This window comes from Ascaphus truei, chromosome 1 (genome assembly GCF_040206685.1).
Source record: "Ascaphus truei isolate aAscTru1 chromosome 1, aAscTru1.hap1, whole genome shotgun sequence".
In the NCBI taxonomy this organism is placed as follows: Eukaryota; Metazoa; Chordata; class Amphibia; order Anura; family Ascaphidae; genus Ascaphus; species Ascaphus truei.
The window spans coordinates 543,558,555-543,580,018 of NC_134483.1; the positions used below are offsets into that span (position 1 = coordinate 543,558,555).

General features: G+C 49.0%; 1 protein-coding gene across 2 annotated transcripts in view; it reads right to left on the bottom strand.

Annotated features, from left to right (window-relative positions):
• The window catches only part of LOC142467810 (putative carboxypeptidase X1), an 81,424-nt gene that overhangs the window by 16,552 nt on the left and 43,408 nt on the right, over positions 1–21,464 (bottom strand). For both annotated transcript variants that reach the window (XM_075573690.1, XM_075573680.1), the window contains 2 exons: positions 3,935–4,085; positions 1,920–2,008 (listed from right to left, as the gene is read on the bottom strand). In XM_075573690.1, coding sequence (XP_075429805.1) covers positions 1,920–2,008; positions 3,935–4,085 — 240 coding nt within the window. The remainder of the gene's footprint in view (positions 1–1,919; positions 2,009–3,934; positions 4,086–21,464) is intronic.

The window sequence follows — 21,464 nt, forward strand, 5'->3', positions numbered from 1 at the left end:
GGGCATCCCTTAAGGTTGGAGGAAAGGAGATTTCACCAGCAACAAAGGAAAGGGTTCTTTACAGTAAGGGCAGTTAAAATGTGGAATTCATTACCCATGGAGACTGTGATGGCAGATACAATAGATTTGTTGAAAAAAAGGTTGGGCATCTTTTTACAAAGGAAAGGTATACAGGGATATACCAAATAAGTATACATGGGAAGGATGTTGATCCAGGGAGTAATTCGATTGCCAATTCTTGGAGTCAGGAAGGAATATATTTTCCCCTTCTGAGATATTGGATGATGAGACGCTGGGTTTTTTTGTTTGCCTTCCTCTGGATCAATACACTGTAAGTACAGATCTAGTATCAAGTATCTGTCGTCTAAATTTAGCATAGGTTGAACTTGATGGACGGACGTCTTTTTTCAACCTCACCTACTATGTAACTATGTAACTACGTGACTATGTAACTATGTAACGTAAGCATGTCTATAGTATACTTCCTAGTTTTTCCCATGAAAAGGCCATATGTAATCTCATGATAAGTTTGCTTTTCTTCTCCTGATATTCTTAATAAAGGAGCCACCTTTTCCCAGATGTTATTACCACAGGGGAATTCCCCTAAGAGACGTTGCATGGTCTCAATGAGCCCCCTGCACCCTGTCTAGAGCAGCTTCTATCTCTTAAATTCATGTGATGCACATTTTTATGCACATAGAAAGCCAAGCACTTTGTGTGTCTCATTTTAAAAAGCCAATAAAATAACAGTTTTCTCCTGGAAATATCCTTCAACTCTTTTAAAAGATTTTTTTTCCATTTCCTCATGAGTCTCCGAGATCTTATTACATCCTCTGAGAAAGTGTTCTGCTTAGGAATGGTTTTTAGTTCCTTTCTCTCTATCCATTTGATTATTATAGGGAATACCCACTTCCTCATGGACGCCTGCTAAATACTAACCGTGTTATGAAATAAATTAGAGAAATTAAAGCACAAGAAAAGAAGATTGAAAAACAATTCTGGATGGACCTTTCCAAGATCTCATTTTGCCTTAGGCATGTAAGTCACTTTCCTTTATATTGTTTTAAAGCTGCAGACCAAGCAGTATCCTACAGGTGTGTTTTTTTTTTTAAAATAAATCAGTCCTGTGCTATGAGAAAATACTTGTAGATGTTTTTTTAAAGAAACAACTATTTATCCCACGGGCAGTACAAAGGACACGGGGGCATCCCTTAAGGTTGGAGGAAAGGAGATTTCACCAGCAACAAAGGAAACGGTTCTTTACAGTAAGGGCAGTTAAAATGTGGAATTCATTACCCATGGAGACTGTGATGGCAGATACAATAGATTTGTTCAAAAAAGTATACATGGAAGGATGTTGATCCAGGGATTAATCCGATTGCCAATTTTTGGAGTCAGGAAGGAATTTATTTTTCCCCCTAATGGGTTTTTTTGTTTGCCTTCCTCTGGGTCAATAAGGAAGTATAGATATAGGATAAAGTATCTGTTGTCTAAATTTAGCATAGGTTGAACTTGATGGACCTACAGTACGTCTTTTTTCAACCTCATCTACTATGTAACTATAACTATGTAACTATGTAACTATATGTAACTATATGTAACTCTGACCCATGGAGACTGTGCCAGGCAGATCACCTGCTGGTTTCCTGCCGCTCCTAACCTTCTACACAAGATCTTTGCCAGGATCTTACAGTCTGTATTAGGGAGAGCAATTGGATAACACATACTCAAAGCTATCTCCATTCATATACAGCGACGTTAACAGGGATATGGTTTGAGAGGGGTTGAGGCCTATCCCCTTGAGACAGAACAGGACTTAAAAGACCAGCAGGCGCGTGGATAAAACCTCCACGTTAATTTTACGGAGTTTTGCGCAGATTATATCTTGTCATGCTTCTCGTAACACATTAGATAATTACCTTTCTCATCTCCTTGTAGTTGTGATGTTTAAAGTCCAATTTGTCTGTTGGTTCTGGCTCATGTTCCCACATAAATACAGTGTTAGGATCTGTGGGAGAAAAGTAGAGGTGCCCTTTATTAACGCACACATGTACCAACTATCCTGCACTGGCACTGAGAGGGTTAAACCAAAGACCACCTTGCACATAACAGGTACACCCTCAGGTTGATCTTTGGACCTATCCTTTTCTCAGGCTGTCAGGTGTTGCTGATTGGAAGCGAGTCTCGCTCATTTCAAGGCAGCCTCACTCACTCCAACTTCAATGACGTCCCTTTCACAAGTCAGAGGGGACAGTTTACCAAACGGTGCAGGTTGCTCCAAAACATCTAACTCCTCCGATAACCGCTCACCAAAAGTGCAGCAAAAAAGTCGAGAGAAGCTCCTTAATACTTTGGCACAGGGCCCGACGGTTACAAAAAGATGCAATGTGCACTTGTTTTGCGACCTGTATCTGGGATTGTTCCTTTCTCTTGGTGGCTTTTTATTTCATGGTTTGTGTTGTAGTGTAAAGCCCGAGTAGCTGCATTGGTTCTGAAGAAGTGTAGATTTCTTACAGGATGTGATACTTTTAATGGACCAACAAAATAATTCTTCATAGATGTAACAGTGTGCGTGGAGCGTATAGAAACCTCTAAGATCTCTTCTTCATGTGACGAATAGCAAATGTTGATAGACATTGGATCAGTCCTCTAAAGAAAGTCAATGTACAGATGCAGCCAGTCCTTCTGGCCCCAGCGACTGCGGGAGCTTCTAAAACATACCCTGAGCGTTCGGAGACCCTCCGCGGCTCAGTCATAGCCGGCTGTAATGGCCCAGCGGATTAACACAGCGGGGGTCCCTGCGTCTGAGTGGGACTCGCGCTGTGTGAATCCTACCGGGCTGCGCCTGTCTGTAAGAGACGCGCACTGAGACTGAACCAGTCACTGTACCTGCGCGCCTCTAACAGGGGAACGCGCGGCTTTTATTTTATTTTGTATCTTAGCCACGGCCCACGTGATCGGGAGATTTAAACATGGCGGGGATACCGGCACCCCATACCGGGGCTTGTAACTCTGGAAGTAGGGGGTCCCCAGACCTGAAATCAATGTGGTTCAGCTCCGGAGACCCCCTGCTACAATATTATGTTATTAAAATAAAAGCCCCGCGATCGCCTGTTAGAGGCACGCAGGGCGAGTGACTGCTTCAGTCTCTCTCTTACTGCGTGTCCCTTACAGACAGGAGCAGGCCGGTAGGATTCACACAGCGCGAGTCCCATTCAAACTCAGGGACCCCCCGCTGTGTTAACCCGATGGGCCACTACAGCCGTCCGCGGGGTGAGCCACACTCTCACAAAGCTTTCAGCGTATGTTATTGAGTTTCCAGCGGGTCCAGGACCAGAAGGAAAGACTGCGTGTGTATGTTTCTCCAAATATTCTTATTTCCTTAAGCTAATCATTTTATTCACGGCACTTTGGGATTCCTAATTCGCCCAAATATCATCAACCCTGCCCTCTATGTAACAGTATCCCACTCATGATTTAGTTCCCAACTTCCAAAATTAAACCTGTCTCCTGGGATGAATTGTCCTGTATCTCCCGTTCCTTTTATAGGTTAAACTCTTTGGTTTCACTCCATATATCAAATGTTTTACTCATCCGCTTAAAGTTAAACTTGTGAAAGCATCAGATTAGAGAGGGGGTCACTTCCTGCAAACAATCCCGCCTCTACCACCCATTCTACTCTCCCCGGCCCTTATTAACCATGTCGGCATGAGCAGGACCAAATCAATAAATGGGTGAAAGGGCCATCGCCTGTGAGAAGAGTGCTGGAGAAGAAGGGAAAGGTAAGGTCACAAGTCAGCACTGATCCGTGGCATGTTTCATGAATATAAAGGCTTTAGACAAAGCTGAATGGAAAGCTGTGCCGGGCCAGAACTGTCAAGGGAAAGAGCCAATGGGGTTCATCCAGTTTCACCCTTTCCCAGCAATGAAGTACCTGGGAGGGGACATCCTAAAATCTCTGCCCTCAAGCAGATGGTGCCGTTCTCGAACCAGGTCTGTGGGTTAATTCTGAGGTAGCGTCCGACCATCGGGGTGGGCAGGAGGTTTAGCACGGGGATCTCGGTTTCCTTGTTGGCTGGAAAGATCTGAAGGAGAGCGGAGGAAACACATGGACTTTTAAACCGTTCTCTGCAGTTGAGTGTGGACTTTCTTCTATGTTCATCCACCTCTTACCTCGTAAACTCCAATTTTACTTTTACAGGATCAGTCCCACACAGTACAAAGTTGAACTAATTACATTAATGTATATGTCACTTAAAAAAATAATAATCAGACTACTAGAAGTATCTTGAAATTCGAGAGTCGGGAAATGTTCCATTGTTTTCACTTGCAGGAGACAATCCCACTGGAGGAACGACGGTCAATCTTAATTTCTCCACATCACATGTAATGTACAGTGATAAGATTTATCCACACCCCCAGCATATCAAATGACCAGCTAGAAGTACACAGGTTGGGTTCAGAGAGACCACAGATCGGGCTCAGTCAAACCTATTCATTTAGGTTACGTCGTCTGCAAACAATGTCAGATAAACTGTCAACATTCATTAAAAAATAGTTATAATTGTCTGACGTATTCTTTACAGGTTGTGATACCTTTTAATGGAGCAGTGTAAGAGTTCTGTGTATAGTTTTCAGAACCTCATGTCCCACACCTTAACCACTATACCACAACTACTGTCTGGAAAAAAATATGGGTAGAGTAAATAAATCAGCCAAAAAAGCCCTAACAATATAGTATAAAATGTGCAACATTTAAGGAATCCTTTCACTGAGCAGAATCTGGATTATTAATATTATAAAAATGGTTTCAATGAAAGAAAAGGAAATCTCTTTATCTGCCTTTCTTCGTAATTTTCTGATCTCCCAGATGTGGTTTAAAAGATTCATACTGCTGGAATTTTGTTTACTGGGTGTTATAAAGCACAAGTTTGTTCCTTGAACTATAGACAAAAGGACCTTCCTGCTACAGTGTGTCCGGCCTCTCAGGGTACGCAGGAGTTAAGGAGTTTCTAAATTACGACTGAGCCGAGGCCAGCTGGAGACCAAACACGTTTGGCCGAGGCTCAAAACTCATTCCAGGAATCAGGCTGAAGCCAACGAAAGTACCGCAGGGCATGAAGGCGTCATCTCACCCAGAACAAACTCCACGGTCTGCTGACACAGGCGAGGGATCTTAATTAATAATGATTTCACAACATGAAGAAAAAGAAACAATTATTCTGTAAGCACGGATAATCATTTTAAGGGGTTCCTAACCACTTGTAGGTGCTGTGCGGACCCACTTTGAAACCATGACCCTTTCGGTGCTGAGTGGAGTGACAATACATGGCTAGCATCTCTGGAACTAAATGGGTGCACAGAATCTCTTGGCTCTTGAGTAGATCAGGGGGACTGTGCAGAGGTGACCACAGTTCGCTGGAAGGGATACAGGAGGATGCAATGACTAACTACTAGCAGCTACAGTGAAGAGTAGACAACTTTGAGGTTACTTTGGCTTGTCCTATGGCTTAATCATTTTCCAAGGGCACAATCCTGTTATTGCTTCACGATGCTCAGAATAAGATGCTGATGAAGCGGTGTCTCCATTCCCGCTGTGTGTGAGTACCACTTGGTCCCAGTGCACAGGGATTCATACCTTTGCATAAATGCTGCACTCAGGGGTGACGGGGCTCAGAGTATGAAAACGTGTCTAGTTGCCCACAATATATTTGCCGAATGAAAATGACCTGAGCATGGTGAGAAATAGAATGTGGGAAGACTGCAGCGGCTCAGCGCTGGAGAACTTCCACATCTGAGTGCACTTTACCATTAACATCTATTCCGCACATTGTTGTACATCAGCTCTCACCCCCTTGTGGTAAAGCCCCGCTGGAAGAGTTAATACATTGATCCTGAAGCCGCTGTAGTGGGAGAGAGAGAAGGAGCTGGGATCTCCTGGTGCTGAGAGCGAACCTGTCTCTTCTCTCCAGGCTTGAGAGATTCTTTATTCTCACGTTGGCTATATTCAGCGCCCGAGACGTGTCACCACAAGATTGAGAAGTGGCTGGAGTTGCACCGCCAATTTAGATGGTTTTGTGGTCAAAAACCAAACCCAATTTGGCACAGACACGACGTTTTTTTTAATTTACATCAGGGTGAGCGCAGCATTGAGCAGTCATCAAACTGAAACCTACATTTATCCATGTGATGGACCAGCTGGTTCTTCCTATGTATGATACATGTACGTATGTAGTCAGACTTACATTTCCCGTGACCGCGAGAAGGTGTTAGATGACAACAGTGTGAACACTTTGTTGTCCGCACCTCATCGGCGAACAAGCTGAGGCTCGTCTGAGGCTCGGCCACGGTCAGCCGGAATAATTATAATGATGTTAGTGCCGTTCAGTACGTGTGGCCGGCAGGTGGGGGGACTCTAGATTGCCAATAAATGCCGGCAATTTACAGTTGGTGTTTTGTGTCACCAAGAAAAGTAAGTCCTGCTACAGGACATCTGAGTGCAACACAGAATAAGCACAAACCCAAACCACCGAAATACAATTAAATAATTCAACATTTATATCACCGTCTGGGCAGATGCAGATGGGATGAGGGCGTTTCTCAGCACCCTAAGATAGACGCAACAAGAACACTCCCAAGCACAAAACTCCCCCCAGGTATGTAGAAAAAAGAAAACGTAGTGCAAATGTATACTGTATTTAGGCAAAAATACCATTAATAAAAAGTGAGTGCCCACTCACGTAGTAAAAATGTAATTCAGGCGTTTCCAGATTTCTGATCTGGAGCAGATATTAGGCGGGAACTCTCCCGGACCATAAACAGAAAGAAGAGGAATATGGGTAACACAATTTAATTTAAAAATATATATATGAGCAGTGAGCCCATCAAACTCACGTGCTCCCACAAGAACACAAGCAGATTGACCACTCTTCGTCCAGTGGATGTCCCGATTGTGCTCACCTGAAGCATGAATGATCATTGCACCCCTGAGGAAGTTCGGAGTACCGAATGAAACGCGTAGGGTGGTCCCTTAAACGCATAGGGTGGTCCCTTACTGCCGCTGCCATGAAGACTGAGGAAGCTGCAATCGGAGGCTCTCATTGGCTAAGCTGATCCGTGACATCATCCGCCGGGTGATCCAGAGGAGAAACCCACAGGGATACTGCTTCCAGTCACCGGCGCTTCAGCTGAGTACGATCTGGACATCCACTGGACCCAGAGTGGTCAATCTGCTTGTGTTCTCTTTGGGAGCATGTGAGTCATACTGTATGCATCATTTTGCGTTATATATATTTGTTATCTTTCTTATGTGAACCTAGAGGTGCCAAGTGTTTCAATAAACTATTTGACCCTTAAAAAATGACCTGTCCCTTTTGGATAACACAATGGTACAGTACTTACTTACAGCTGCTCTACCCCATGGTAATTATACAACCCAAGCAGCTTCAGATGGAAAAGCACAATTACGAGTAACAGTTCCTGAGCCAGTTAAAAGTAAGAGGGAATCAGAAAGCGATCGCAGAATCTGGGACAAAACAGAACGCAGCATCCTTAAGAAAATCCAAAAGTACTGAGTGGGATCTGGTGCCCTTCCAAGCGCACAAAACCCAGCAAAAAGAAGAAGGGATGGCAGCTATCTGGGCAGCGTTGCCAATGAAAAGACCTTTCTCTGGCACTGCTCCAGCATACACTCAGCAGGGGCCAAGGCTGGCGAGGAATTACTATTAAAAGTGCAGAATTAAAAGAAACCATTGAAACGTAGAAGCGAGATGTGGCATACAGCTGGCACTGCTTCTTACCCATCGCCAGGACAGTGAACACAGCACTGTACAGTAAAAGTGAGATGTGGCATACAGCTGGCACTGCGCCTTACCTATCGCCAGGACAGTGAACACAGCACTGTACAGTAAAAGCGAGATGTGGCATACAGCTGGCACTGCTTCTTACCTATCTCCAGGACAGTGAACACAGCACTGTACAGTAAAAGTGAGATGTGGCATACAGCTGGCACTGCTTCTTACCCATCGCCAGGACAGTGAACACCGCACTGTACTGTAAAAGCGAGATGTGGCATACAGCTGGCACTGCTTCTTACCCATAGCCAGGACAGTGAACACAGCACTGTACTGTAAAAGCGAGATGTGGCATACAGCTGGCACTGCTTCTTACCTATCGCCAGGACAATGAACACAGCACTGTACAGTAAAAGTGAGATGTGGCATACAGCTGGCACTGCTTCTTACCTATCGCCAGGACAGTGAACACAGCACTGTACTGTAAAAGCGAGATGTGGCATACAGCTGGCACTGCTTCTTACCCATCGCCAGGACAGTGAACACAGCACTGTACAGTAAAAGTGAGATGTGGCATACAGCTGGCACTGCTTCTTACCTATCGCCAGGACAGTGAACACAGCACTGTACAGTAAAAGTGAGATGTGGCATACAGCTGGCACTGCTTCTTACCTATCACCAGGACAGTGAACACAGCACTGTACAGTAAAAGGGAGATGTGGCATACAGCTGGCACTGCTTCTTACCTATCACCAGGACAGTGAACACAGCACTGTACAGTAAAAGTGAGATGTGGCATACAGCTGGCACTGCTTCTTACCTATCTCCAGGACAGTGAACACAGCACTGTACAGTAAAAGTGAGATGTGGCATACAGCTGGCACTGCTTCTTACCTATCACCAGGACAGTGAACACAGCACTGTACAGTAAAAGGGAGATGTGGCATACAGCTGGCACTGCGCCTTACCTATCACCAGGACAGTGAACACAGCACTGTACAGTAAAAGTGAGATGTGGCATACAGCTGGCACTGCTTCTTACCTGACGCCAGGAAAGTGAACACAGCACTGTACAGTAAAAGTGAGATGTGGCATACAGCTGGCACTGCGTCTTACCTATCGCCAGGACAGTGAACACAGCACTGTACAGTAAAAGTGAGATGTGGCATACAGCTGGCAATGCGTCTTACCTATCGCCAGGACAGTGAACACAGCACTGTACAGTAAAAGTGAGATGTGGCATACAGCTGGCAATGCGTCTTACCTATCGCCAGGACAGTGAACACAGCACTGTACAGTAAAAGCACAAAGACAATGTGAAACACAGAGGGTGATTCTCAGTGTAGTGATACTGTATGTACAGTATGTATGTAGTGCTAACTATCCATATACTAACAATCTGTCACCCAGGGCAGTCAGGTCAATGGCCCCTGGAAGCTTATTTGCTTCTTATTTACAAGCTAGGAGTAGTTTTGCACCCACCTCCCACCTGCGATGTTTAGATGTAAAGAAGCAAGCCGTGCAGTATAATACAGGTGTGCTTATTAAATAAATCCGCTCTGTAGTGTTAGATAATCACCTACTACATTATTTATTCTCATTCAACTCTTAATACCGTTTGTAATGAGGTTTAATATACGGAGCATCCTTTGATTTCTATAGCAGGTTTAGCCACCTCCCCAGCAGTGCAAGATCTTTGTAACACTTTCCTGTTTGTGATCATTTGTTTCCAATATTCCCAGCAGTTTGAGCTGCGAACTGTAACAATAGATAATGTTACCTTAGTGTAGCCCTTTTTGTGAACCGGCCGACCCACCCAATCTCACATTGGCCCCTCGTGGTATAACCGGTTCCTTTCCCCGCAACACACTTGCTCTAAGGGACTACTGGTAACTGCATAACACCTGTGGCTCCAGGAGATCTGAGCCTCCGCTAGCTGGGAGCCTGGGGAAACCCTTACCATTTACCTGGTGCAGCGCCTCCACTTACCCAGGATCCCCCGTTATGAAAGATAGCCCTGGGTAAGAAATACAATAACACACATATATAATACTAACACTTTACTAACACGACATGTCACACATCACATAACATAACATAACATAACATAACCTGATGCTCTATCCGCATCACCTCAGGCCCAATGTCTGGTGTTCCCACCCAGTGTCCTGTGATCCCCCACACCCAATGTCCCGTACTCCTACGGAGGTCGTGGGTGACTGCGCAGTCACTATGTGAATAGGCCTGTTGGTGCACTTATAATACTGAAGTACCTTCCGAGCACTCCGATGCTCGGGACCGCAACACACTTCTAAAAGGGTCAGACGTCCGTCTGATCCTATCCAGGTACTTCTCTCTGTGGACCCCAACGAGGGTCCCACCGCTTCCCGGGAACAGCAACCGAATCACGGCAACACCAACCGCATCACGGGAACAGCAACCGCCGCTATCCCTAACTAACCCTATCAGGACAGGAACCCTAACCTAGGGCCTGTCCCTGATGAACTGCAACCTGGGGTGGCTTGGGGAAAACTCCTAGGGCTTGTGGAACAATAACCTGCCCCCCCCCCCTAGCTACCCAGTCCTATCTGAAACTGCTAACTCTCTAGCTACTCGCTACTCCTAACACCTGCAGCAGACACACAGCTCACACTGTCAGCCTGCAGGTATTCACACACGCTGCACACACTGCGCCCAGCACATGCAGCAACACACACAGAACGATACACACCATTCACTGGAACCCGCAGCAAATCCACTGCTTGCACGCTGTGCCTATTTGCCAGTGCGCACAGCCCTATCCGCTGTGGCACTGCCAAACTGCACCTTCCGCACTTAAGGGTCACCTCCTTATCTAAGGCCGTCCCTCTTCAGTTACCCCCTGCCCTTACCGGGAATTGGGGCCTGCCTGGGGATCTAAGGAGAACCCTTACCTGGTGCAGGAGCCACTCGCTCCCTGCACCCTTCCTACTCCTTCCTCTGCCTCTTCCTGACTGTCTCTGCAAAGCCCGGGAAATGTATCTATATTCCCGGGCTGAGCTTCCTCCAGCCCTATTGGCCACACTCAGGCACCTGATGCCTGTCTCCCTAAGCCTCCTGGGAATTGTAGTTCCCAAGGGGCTGCCTAAACACTGGGGCCGCGTGCGCACTTGCCCTGCGCATGCGCGAACCCCTAATGGCCGCCTCAACCTCCCTCTACTCTTCCCTACTCTCGCGCGATCTCTCCCTGCACTGGGGATCCTACCTTGCGCTTTCCGGTCCCTGCGCATGCGCGAACCTACGCGCAATGGCGGCGCACTCTCCTCCAGCCGCCGAGCCGGTGGCAACGCGATCGCGGCCCTAGCGACGGCCCGATCGCGTCCCCGGCAACCGGCCTGCGCCGCACAGTCCCGATCTGCTCCCTGTTCTGGCCCCACCCTCGCGAAGTGCCGGCGGGTCCACCGCTGCCTCCGGCGGCACCCGCGACCCCACGGCACTCGCGGAAAGGGGCCAGAACTCGTGATTTTACCTCGGGGCTACATTCTCCCCTTCGCAGAATCCCAACGCCCTCGCTTGGGTAGCAACCATACAGTGGGTTATATAATGGAAAATGCATTGTAACCGATACATCACACACAAGCAATTCCCCATTTGTACCCAACATCCCCGCATGGATACCCGAGGCCAGCTGAGTCTCAGAGTGGAGTGCCCCTAACAGACTTGGTGAGGGTATCCCACCTTGACTCCTGTGAGTCTTTTGGAGCTCAAGACCTGTCCCTTGCACCAACCCACCTTCTCCCTCTCGCAAAAAAAAATGTACGGGGTCCTGGGTGTTGACCCTTGCCGGATCCTCCGGTCTCGTCTCACGGGAGACAGGGAGGCTCAGTCTCTTGCCTCGGTCCACCACATGGCGAACATAGCGCTCCATCGCGCACCTGGGAGAGGCCACAACTACCAGAGCGGTCTCAACAGAGTCTTTGTCCGCTCCAACCATCCCTTTAACGGTGACTTCTTCCGCGGACGGCACCACTTCTTCGGGTAGGCCCGGGTCTTGAGAAGGCCCAGCTTGGAGACTCCTCGCGCAGGAGTATGTGTCGCTCCGGTCCGCTACACCGGATACCTTCATGAGGTCGGATTCGTTCCATAATCCGCAGAGATCTTCTGGGGGAGACACCTCCACCAGGACGCGATGACGAGGTGAGCCCATCGCCCGGGTGACCCTACCTTTGGAGTCACCAGGCTCCACGATCACCGGGGAGCTCACACCCGACACCCCTGGGGCAGTCAACTTACCCCTATCGTTGTCGGCAGGTACTGATCCCAAGCCTGGGACCGCTGGTACCTCGGTGGTAGGCCGGACTGGCAGTTGCAGGGCACACGGGCCCACATCATGGTCTGCATCAGTTGAGGTGGTTGCCTCAGTGACCTCACTGGAGTGGTCCGCCGGCAGGCGCATCACCACGCTCGGTTGGTCGCTGGACTCTTCACACAAGGGCGGGGGTACAAACACCTTACCCTGGCCTTCCGGGATCTGTGGTTCTGGTCTCGGTGGTTCCTGCTCGGGAACCGGGTCTGGAACCGACATCTGGAGCTCCGCCTTCAGCGGCTCTGGCTCAGCGTCTAGAAAGTCCATTTGGGCACACGGCCCCTCCACCACCTCCATTGCTGAAGTAGAAGCATTAGTAGCGGCTTCACCCACCTGGGTAGCACCATCAGGCGCATCTTTCTCCGCAGGTTCCGCCATCAGAGGTTCCTGCTCTTCCATTTGCATGTCCCCTTTGAGAGGGTCTGCAACAGTAGTCTGGACACACGGGTCCCCGGAGGCCTCTGGAATTAAGACAAACTGAGGACAAGTATCATTTACTGTAGGAGGGAGGTCCGGCTCCTCCTCTTCTTCCTTGGCTGGTTCCGCCGCCTGGGGCAGGATAGGCTTTAGGAACCAGGCCCCGCAACACTCACATTGGGGCTCCCACGCCAGTGCACCTCTAGGACAGTCACAATTGGGCATAAAACACTGGGTACCCAGTTCTCCATCCACCTCGATGTCCTTGAAGTCGAGCGGTAACTGCGACAGGACTGCTCCCGGGGCACAGGCTTTTTGCAGGCAGGGACACGCTAGCACAACTTCATCTATTCCTGGCGCTCGCCAGGGCATATACACATTGGGGTGTAACCCCTGGCAGTCTATTTCCTTCTCAGGGGAAGAACACTCCATTTCTACAACAGTGTCCCCTCCCACTGGCAGTTCGGTAGGCTGCGGCAGTTTGGGTTGCAGGAACTGTACCGCACAGTCAGGACACTCGGGCCCTCGAGTCAAATTCGCCGATGGGGCAATCGCATTCCCTCAGGCAACAGTGCGTCCACTCTTCCCCATCTACCACTGTCCTCGTGAGTGCTACTGGTGACCTAGTTGACCCATCTACCCAGCCACCAGTCACCTCCCAGTCTCTGAATGCACACGGGCATAATGCTATTGGCAATGCTAAATCTGGGGACCGTAGGACTCTATACAGCCAGGGGTGTTCTGCTCTGCATCCGTCACTTCTCTCATGGTGAACAGACGTGGCTGATCGCTGTTCAAGGCACTCCCTCCCCCTCGCAGAATCCCTTGCTGCAGGAGCCTCCATTTTGAATACAGCCCTGTCCTTCACACTAGGGCTGTCATTACAGGGGGAAACTGTCAAGTCCGGGTAAATAAAGGGGCATCCATCAGTTGGACCCCCGGGTAGATTCAATAATTGGGGGCCGTCTTCCTCGCTTATAGCCTGGCCCACATGCATCAATACGGTAGACCATTGCACGGTGTCATCATACCTTCGCCCTCTGACACACGTACAAGCTAGCCCAGGGAGTTCCCTAACCTGCGTCTGGACATCTAGCAGGGACACGTCAGCGGGGACTGCCCCGACGGCAACCGCGCAGTTGGGGGGCACGTTCATTTTCAAGGCCCATGCGTAGACCTCCTGCTTTGAGAGCACCCACATAGTGGAACAAAAATAGGACACAATTTAGAAAAAAAACATACAGGGCACCCCAGGTCTGATCTCTCAGCAGCGCCTCCAAATGTAGCCCTTTTTGTGAACCGGCCGACCCACCCAATCTCACATTGGCCCCTCGTGGTCTAACCGGTTCCTTTCCCCGCAACACACCTGCTCTAAGGGACTACTGGTAACTGCATAACACCTGTGGCTCCAGGAGATCTGAGCCTCCGCTAGCTGGGAGCCTGGGGAAACCCTTACCATTACCTGGTGCAGCGCCTCCACTTACCCAGGATCCCCGTTATGAAAGATAGCCCTGGGTAAGAAATACAACACTCATAGATATAATACTAACACTTTACTAACACGACATGTCACACATCACATAACATAACATAACCTGATGCTCTATCCGCATCACCTCAGCCCAATGTCTGGTGTTCCCACCCAGTGTCCTGTGATCCCCCACACCCAATGTCCCGTACTCCTACGGAGGTCGTGGGTGACTGCGCAGTCACTATGTGAATAGGCCTGTTGGTGCACTTATAATACTGAAATACCTTCCGAGCACTCCGATACTCGGGACCACAACACACTTCTAAAAGGGTCAGACGTCCGTCTGATCCTATCCAGGTACTTCTCTCTGTGGACCCCAACGAGGGTCCCACCGCTTCCCGGGAACAGCAACCGAATCACGGCAACACCAACCGCATCACGGGAACAGCAACCGCCGCTATCCCTAACTAACCCTATCAGGACAGGAACCCTAACCTAGGGCCTGTCCCTGATGAACTGCAACCTGGGGTGGCTTGGGGAAAACTCCTAGGGCCTGTGGAACAATAACCTGCCCCCCTCCCCTAGCTACCCAGTCCTATCTGAAACTGCTAACTCTCTAGCTACTCGCTACTCCTAACACCTGCAGCAGACACACAGCTCACACTGTCAGCCTGCAGGTATTCACACACGCTGCACACACTGCGCCCAGCACATGCAGCAACACACACAGAATGATACACACCATTCACTGGAACCCGCAGCAAATCCACTGCTCGCACGCTGTGCCTATTTGCCAGTGCGCACAGCCCTATCCGCTGTGGCACTGCCAAACTGCACCTTCCGCACCTAAGGGTCACCTCCTTATCTAGGGCCGTCCCTCTTCAGTTACCCCCTGCCCTTACCGGGAATTGGGGCCTGCCTGGGGACCTAAGGAGAACCCTTACCTGGTGCAGGAGCCACGCGCTCCCTGCACCCTTCCTTCTCCTTCCTCTGCCTCTTCCTCACTGCCTGTGCAAAGCCCGGGAAATGTATCTATATTCCCGGGCTGAGCTTCCTCCAGCCCTATTGGCCACACTCAGGCACCTGATGCCTGTCTCCCTAAGCCTCCTGGGAATTGTAGTTCCCAGGGGGCTGCCTAAACACTGGGGCCGCGTGCGCACTTGCCCTGCGCATGCGCGAACCCCTAATGGCCGCCTCAACCTCCCTCTACTCTTCCCTACTCTCGCGCGATCTCTCCCTGCACTGGGGATCCTACCTTGCGCTTTCCGGTCCCTGCGCATGCGCGAACCTATGCGCAATGGCGGCGCACTCTCCTCCAGCCGCCGAGCCGGTGGCAACGCGATCGCGGCCCTAGCGACGGCCCGATCGCGTCCCCGGCAACCGGCCTGCGCCGCACAGTCCCGATCTGCTCCCTGCTCTGGCCCCCACCCTCGCGAAGTGCCGGCGGGTCCACCGCTGCCTCCGGCGGCACCCGCGACCCCACGGCACTCGCGGAAAGGGGCCAGAAATCGTGATTTTACCTCGGGGCTACATTAGTAATATGAGAGGAGGGGGGGGGGGAGGGAAACTGTGTTATACCTGCAGTTTTCAAATGCTTCTCTGACCAGAAGTTCTCATGCACCAAAACATGGCCCCATCACACAATCCAAGCTCCTCTCTTCCTATAGTCACAGACATTGCTCTCTTACAGCTCTACAGGGAGGGGACCTATGCAAATAAATAAATATAGGTACACGGCGACCTATGCAAATAAATAAATATAAGTACAGCCCTGTGTAGAGAGTGAAGGGTACAGAAGATATAGGGAGGAAGCTGTACAGAGGTTAGGTTAAGGATGGGCAGGTTCACAGGCTAATTCAGAGGTTTTATCCGAGGCGCGTCCTTGGATTCATATTGTAATCTTTTTACATTTTTGATTAACTGGGTAAACGTTTGAGTTCCCGTACCAGAGAACCTGTGAACCTTTGCGGAAAAGTTAAAAACATTTTTAGACTTTGCCACAATTAAAAATAAAAAGTCCCTGCTTGTTTTGAGTTTATTTCCATTTATTGAAAAGAACACTATTCCCAAACCGAAACCAACCGAGATCCAGCAAAATCAAAACGCAAATTATATTCCAAACCAAAACACTAGTGAAACACCCCACCCTTAGTAACATTCTCACGACCCCTCCGGGGGTTTATTATCTAAAATCTCCCGGCTGCAAAAGAACAGCAAAAATCAGAACCACGAGATGTTTCCCGTGCGAAAGAGGGTCTTATAAATCTCAATAATGACTGGCAGTCTGCTGTGAGATAGGGGGTCTTATAAAGCTCAGTAATGACTGGCAGTCTGCTGTGAGATAGGGGGTCTTATAAATCTCAGTAATGACTGGCAGTCTTCTGTGAGATAGGGGGTCTTATAAATCTCAGTAATGACTGGCAGTCTGCTGTGAGATAGGGGGTCTTATAAAGCTCAGTAATGACTGGCAGTCTGCTGTGAGATAGGGGGTCTTATAAAGCTCAGTAATGACTGGCAGTCTGCTGTGAGATAGGGGGTCTTATAAAGCTCAGTAATGACTGGCAGTCTGCTGTGAGATAGGGGGTCTTATAAAGCTCAGTAATGACTGGCAGTCTGCTGTGAGATAGGGGCTCTTATAAAGCTCAGTAATGACTGGCAGTCTGCTGTGAGATAGGGGGTCTTATTAAGCTCAGTAATGACTGGCAGTCTGCTGTGAGATAGGTGGTCTTATAAAGCTCAGTAATGACTGGCAGTCTGCTGTGAGATAGTGGGTCTTATAAAGCTCAGTAATGACTGGCAGTCTGCTGTGAGATAGGGGGTCTTATAAAGCTCAGTAATGACTGGCAGTCTGCTGTGAGATAGGGGGTCTTATAAAGCTCAGTAATGACTGGCAGTCTGCTGTGAGATAGGGGGTCTTATAAAGCTCAGTAATGACTGGCAGTCTGCTGTGAGATAGGGGGTCTTATAAAGCTCAGTAATGACTGGCAGTCTGCTGTGAGATAGGGGGTCTTATAAAGCTCAGTAATGACTGGCAGTCTGCTGTGAGATAGGGGGTCTTATAAAGCTCAGTAATGACTGGCAGTCTGCTGTGAGATGGGGGTCTTATAAAGCTCAGTAATGACTGGCAGTCTGCTGTGAGATAGGGGGTCTTATAAAGCTCAGTAATGACTGGCAGTCTGCTGTGAGATAGGGGGTCTTATAAAGCTCAGTAATGACTGGCAGTCTGCTGTGAGATAGGGGGTCTTATAAAGCTCAGTAATGACTGGCAGTCTGCTGTGAGATAGGGGGTCTTATAAATCTCAGTAATGACTGGCAGTCTGCTGTGAGATAGGGGGTCTTATAAAGCTCAGTAATGACTGGCAGTCTGCTGTGAGATAGGGGGTCTTATAAAGCTCAGTAATGACTGGCAGTCTGCTGTGAGATAGGGGGTCTTATAAAGCTCAGTAATGACTGGCAGTCTGCTGTGAGATAGGGGGTCTTATAAAGCTCAGTAATGACTGGCAGTCTGCTGTGAGATAGGGGGTCTTATAAAGCTCAGTAATGACTGGCAGTCTGCTGTGAGATAGGGGGTCTTATAAAGCTCAGTAATGACTGGCAGTCTGCTGTGAGATAGGGTGTCTTATAAAGCTCAGTAATGACTGGCAGTCTGCTGTGAGATAGGGGGTCTTATAAAGCTCAGTAATGACTGGCAGTCTGCTGTGAGATAGGGGGTCTTATAAAGCTCAGTAATGACTGGCAGTCTGCTGTGAGATAGGGGGTCTTATAAAGCTCAGTAATGACTGGCAGTCTGCTGTGAGATAGGGGGTCTTATAAATCTCAGTAATGACTGGCAGTCTGCTGTGAGATAGGGGGTCTTATAAAGCTCAGTAATGACTGGCAGTCTGCTGTGAGATAGGGGGTCTTATAAAGCTCAGTAATGACTGGCAGTCTGCTGTGAGATAGGGGGTCTTATAAAGCTCAGTAATGACTGGCAGTCTGCTGTGAGATAGGGGGTCTTATAAAGCTCAGTAATGACTGGCAGTCTGCTGTGAGATAGGGGGTCTTATAAAGCTCAGTAATGACTGGCAGTCTGCTGTGAGATAGGGGGTCTTATAAAGCTCAGTAATGACTGGCAGTCTGCTGTGAGATAGGGGGTCTTATAAAGCTCAGTAATGACTGGCAGTCTGCTGTGAGATAGGGGGTCTTATAAAGCTCAGTAATGACTGGCAGTCTGCTGTGAGATAGGGGGTCTTAAAAAGCTCAGTAATGACTGGCAGTCTGCTGTGAGATAGGTGGTCTTATAAAGCTCAGTAATGACTGGCAGTCTGCTGTGAGATAGGTGGTCTTATAAAGCTCAGTAATGACTGGCAGTCTGCTGTGAGATAGGTGGTCTTATAAAGCTCAGTAATGACTGGCAGTCTGCTGTGAGATAGGGGGTCTTATAAAGCTCAGTAATGACTGGCAGTCTGCTGTGAGATAGGGGGTCTTATAAAGCTCAGTAATGACTGGCAGTCTGCTGTGAGATAGGGGGTCTTATTAAGCTCAGTAATGACTGGCAGTCTGCTGTGAGATAGGGGGTCTTATTAAGCTCAGTAATGACTGGCAGTCTGCTGTGAGATAGGGGGTCTTATGAATCTCAGTAATGACTGGCAGTCTGCTGTGAGATAGGGGGTCTTATAAAGCTCAGTAATGACTGGCAGTCTGCTGTGAGATAGGGGGTCTTATAAAGCTCAGTAATGACTGGCAGTCTGCTGTGAGATAGGGGGTCTTATAAATCTCAGTAATGACTGGCAGTCTGCTGTGAGATAGGGGGTCTTATAAAGCTCAGTAATGACTGGCAGTCTGCTGTGAGATAGGGGGTCTTATAAATCTCAGTAATGACTGGCAGTCTGCTGTGAGATAGGGGGTCTTATAAATCTCAGTAATGACTGGCAGTCTGCTGTGAGATAGGTGGTCTTATAAAGCTCAGTAATGACTGGCAGTCTGCTGTGAGATAGGTGGTCTTATAAAGCTCAGTAATGACTGGCAGTCTGCTGTGAGATAGGGGGTCTTATAAAGCTCAGTAATGACTGGCAGTCTGCTGTGAGATAGGGGGTCTTATAAAGCTCAGTAATGACTGGCAGTCTGCTGTGAGATAGGGGGTCTTATAAAGCTCAGTAATGACTGGCAGTCTGCTGTGAGATAGGGGGTCTTATAAAGCTCAGTAATGACTGGCAGTCTGCTGTGAGATATGGGGTCTTATAAATCTCAGTAATGACTGGCAGTCTGCTGTGAGATAGGGGGTCTTATAAAGCTCAGTAATGACTGGCAGTCTGCTGTGAGATAGGGGGTCTTATAAATCTCAGTAATGACTGGCAGTCTGCTGTGAGATAGGTGGTCTTATAAAGCTCAGTAATGACTGGCAGTCTGCTGTGAGATAGGTGGTCTTATAAAGCTCAGTAATGACTGGCAGTCTGCTGTGAGATAGGGGGTCTTATAAAGCTCAGTAATGACTGGCAGTCTGCTGTGAGATAGGGGGTCTTATAAAGCTCAGTAATGACTGGCAGTCTGCTGTGAGATAGGGGGTCTTATAAAGCTCAGTAATGACTGGCAGTCTGCTGTGAGATAGGGGGTCTTATAAAGCTCAGTAATGACTGGCAGTCTGCTGTGAGATAGGGGGTCTTATAAAGCTCAGTAATGACTGGCAGTCTGCTGTGAGATAGGGGGTCTTATAAATCTCAGTAATGACTGGCAGTCTGCTGTGAGATAGGGGGTCTTATAAATCTCAGTAATGACTGGCAGTCTGCTGTGAGATAGGTGGTCTTATAAAGCTCAGTAATGACTGGCAGTCTGCTGTGAGATGGTTAGCGCGGTGTGGGGGTTACACGCCGACAAATACTGGGGATCAGCGCAGAGTTTCCCAGCTACGTTCCCCTAATAGAGAAGAGGACGCAGCAGCCTCCCCAGTAATGCACTGCGGGATCAGTCGCACCGCGGGATCAGTCGCACCGCGGGATCAGTCGCACCGCGGGATCAGTCGCACCGCGGGATCAGTCGCACCGCGGGATCAGTCGCACTGGCAGCACCATTGCCAAGGAATTAACCCGGGTGATAAAGAGAACTGAGGGACCTAGTTCTAAAGCACGGACTTGACAATCTGAGCTGGGTTGAAGGTGACCTGGACTGGGGCAGAAGAGACGGAAGCCCATTTTTACTAAGCAGTGCTATTCCATGACATCTTTCGGTGCTGGAAGTCACCTTACAACTCACTGACTGGGGTGCAGGAGGCCATATTTTCTAAGCCGTTCTGGAAGGTGCCGGAAAGGAGTAGCACTGCTTCGTAAGTATGTTACTTTAATTCTTATTCTGCGTCCATAGAGGGGGAGCCGCGCTGAGGCTCGTCTGCGCAATCAGGAGCGATTGCATGAACTAGCAGACGAGCCGGCGTGCGTGATCGGGAAGCGGGTGAGTCGGGGCACTGAAGTCACTGGGCCAATAGCCCACAAAGCACCGACGTTAACGTCAAGGCGCCGTGACTTTGACGCTGCTTCGCTCTGATTGGAGGTTTTCAGCCTCCAGCGCGCTCAGAAACAGGTTCTGCTGTCGGCTGAAAATCCTTTCGCCTCAGCACGCCTGCGCACGCTCGCGGGAGCCCCCGCTCAAGACATCCTCATTGACGATGACGGGGCTCATCGCGGAGCGTCCGCACGGCTCAGCGCTGACTGTCCTGTGGACACAGCCTTAAACTAAATACACGTTTGAGCATTGACACTGCAACAAGCACATCCCTGTGTAGCTGTGATGCACAGAGGAATGCGAGCCTGTGATATCGGGGGCCCCTTCTGCAAACTGAGGGTTATACGCAGCTTCAGAACGCAGAGTCACGTTAACCAGAAACTCACACAAACAAGAGGAGCATGTCCAAGTAACACTGCCAGGGAACCGGCCCAATGTACCAGGGAGCCAAGTCCTCTCATATCAGATGTGCCCTTAGGGTGCCTCGTGTCATGCAGCAGATGTGCCCTTAGGGTGCCTCATGTCATGCAGCAGATGTGCCCTTAGGGTGCCTCATGTCATGCAGCAGATGAGGAACAGACCTTACTAAAAAATGGAGCAAAAGACTGTACTTTCTCTTCTGTAAGGAGCTCAGAAAACCCACGGGAATAATCTGATACTGAGAACATACACCACAAAGAGGGGACTCAAGCACATTGTTGTAACCCAGGGGGCTCAACTCCAGTCCTCAAGACCCCCTAACAGGTCAGGCTTTCAGGATGTCCCTGCTTCAGCACAGGTGGCTCCCTGCTTCAGCACAGGTGGCTGAATCAGTGGTTGAGTCAAAGAGTGAGCCACTGCTTGAGCCACCTGTGCTGAAGCTGGGATATCCTTAAAACCTGATCTGTTGGGGGGCTTGGGAGTTGAGAACCTCTGTTGCCACTCATCCATTAAGGAACACACGGCACTTATGAGTCTTAATCGA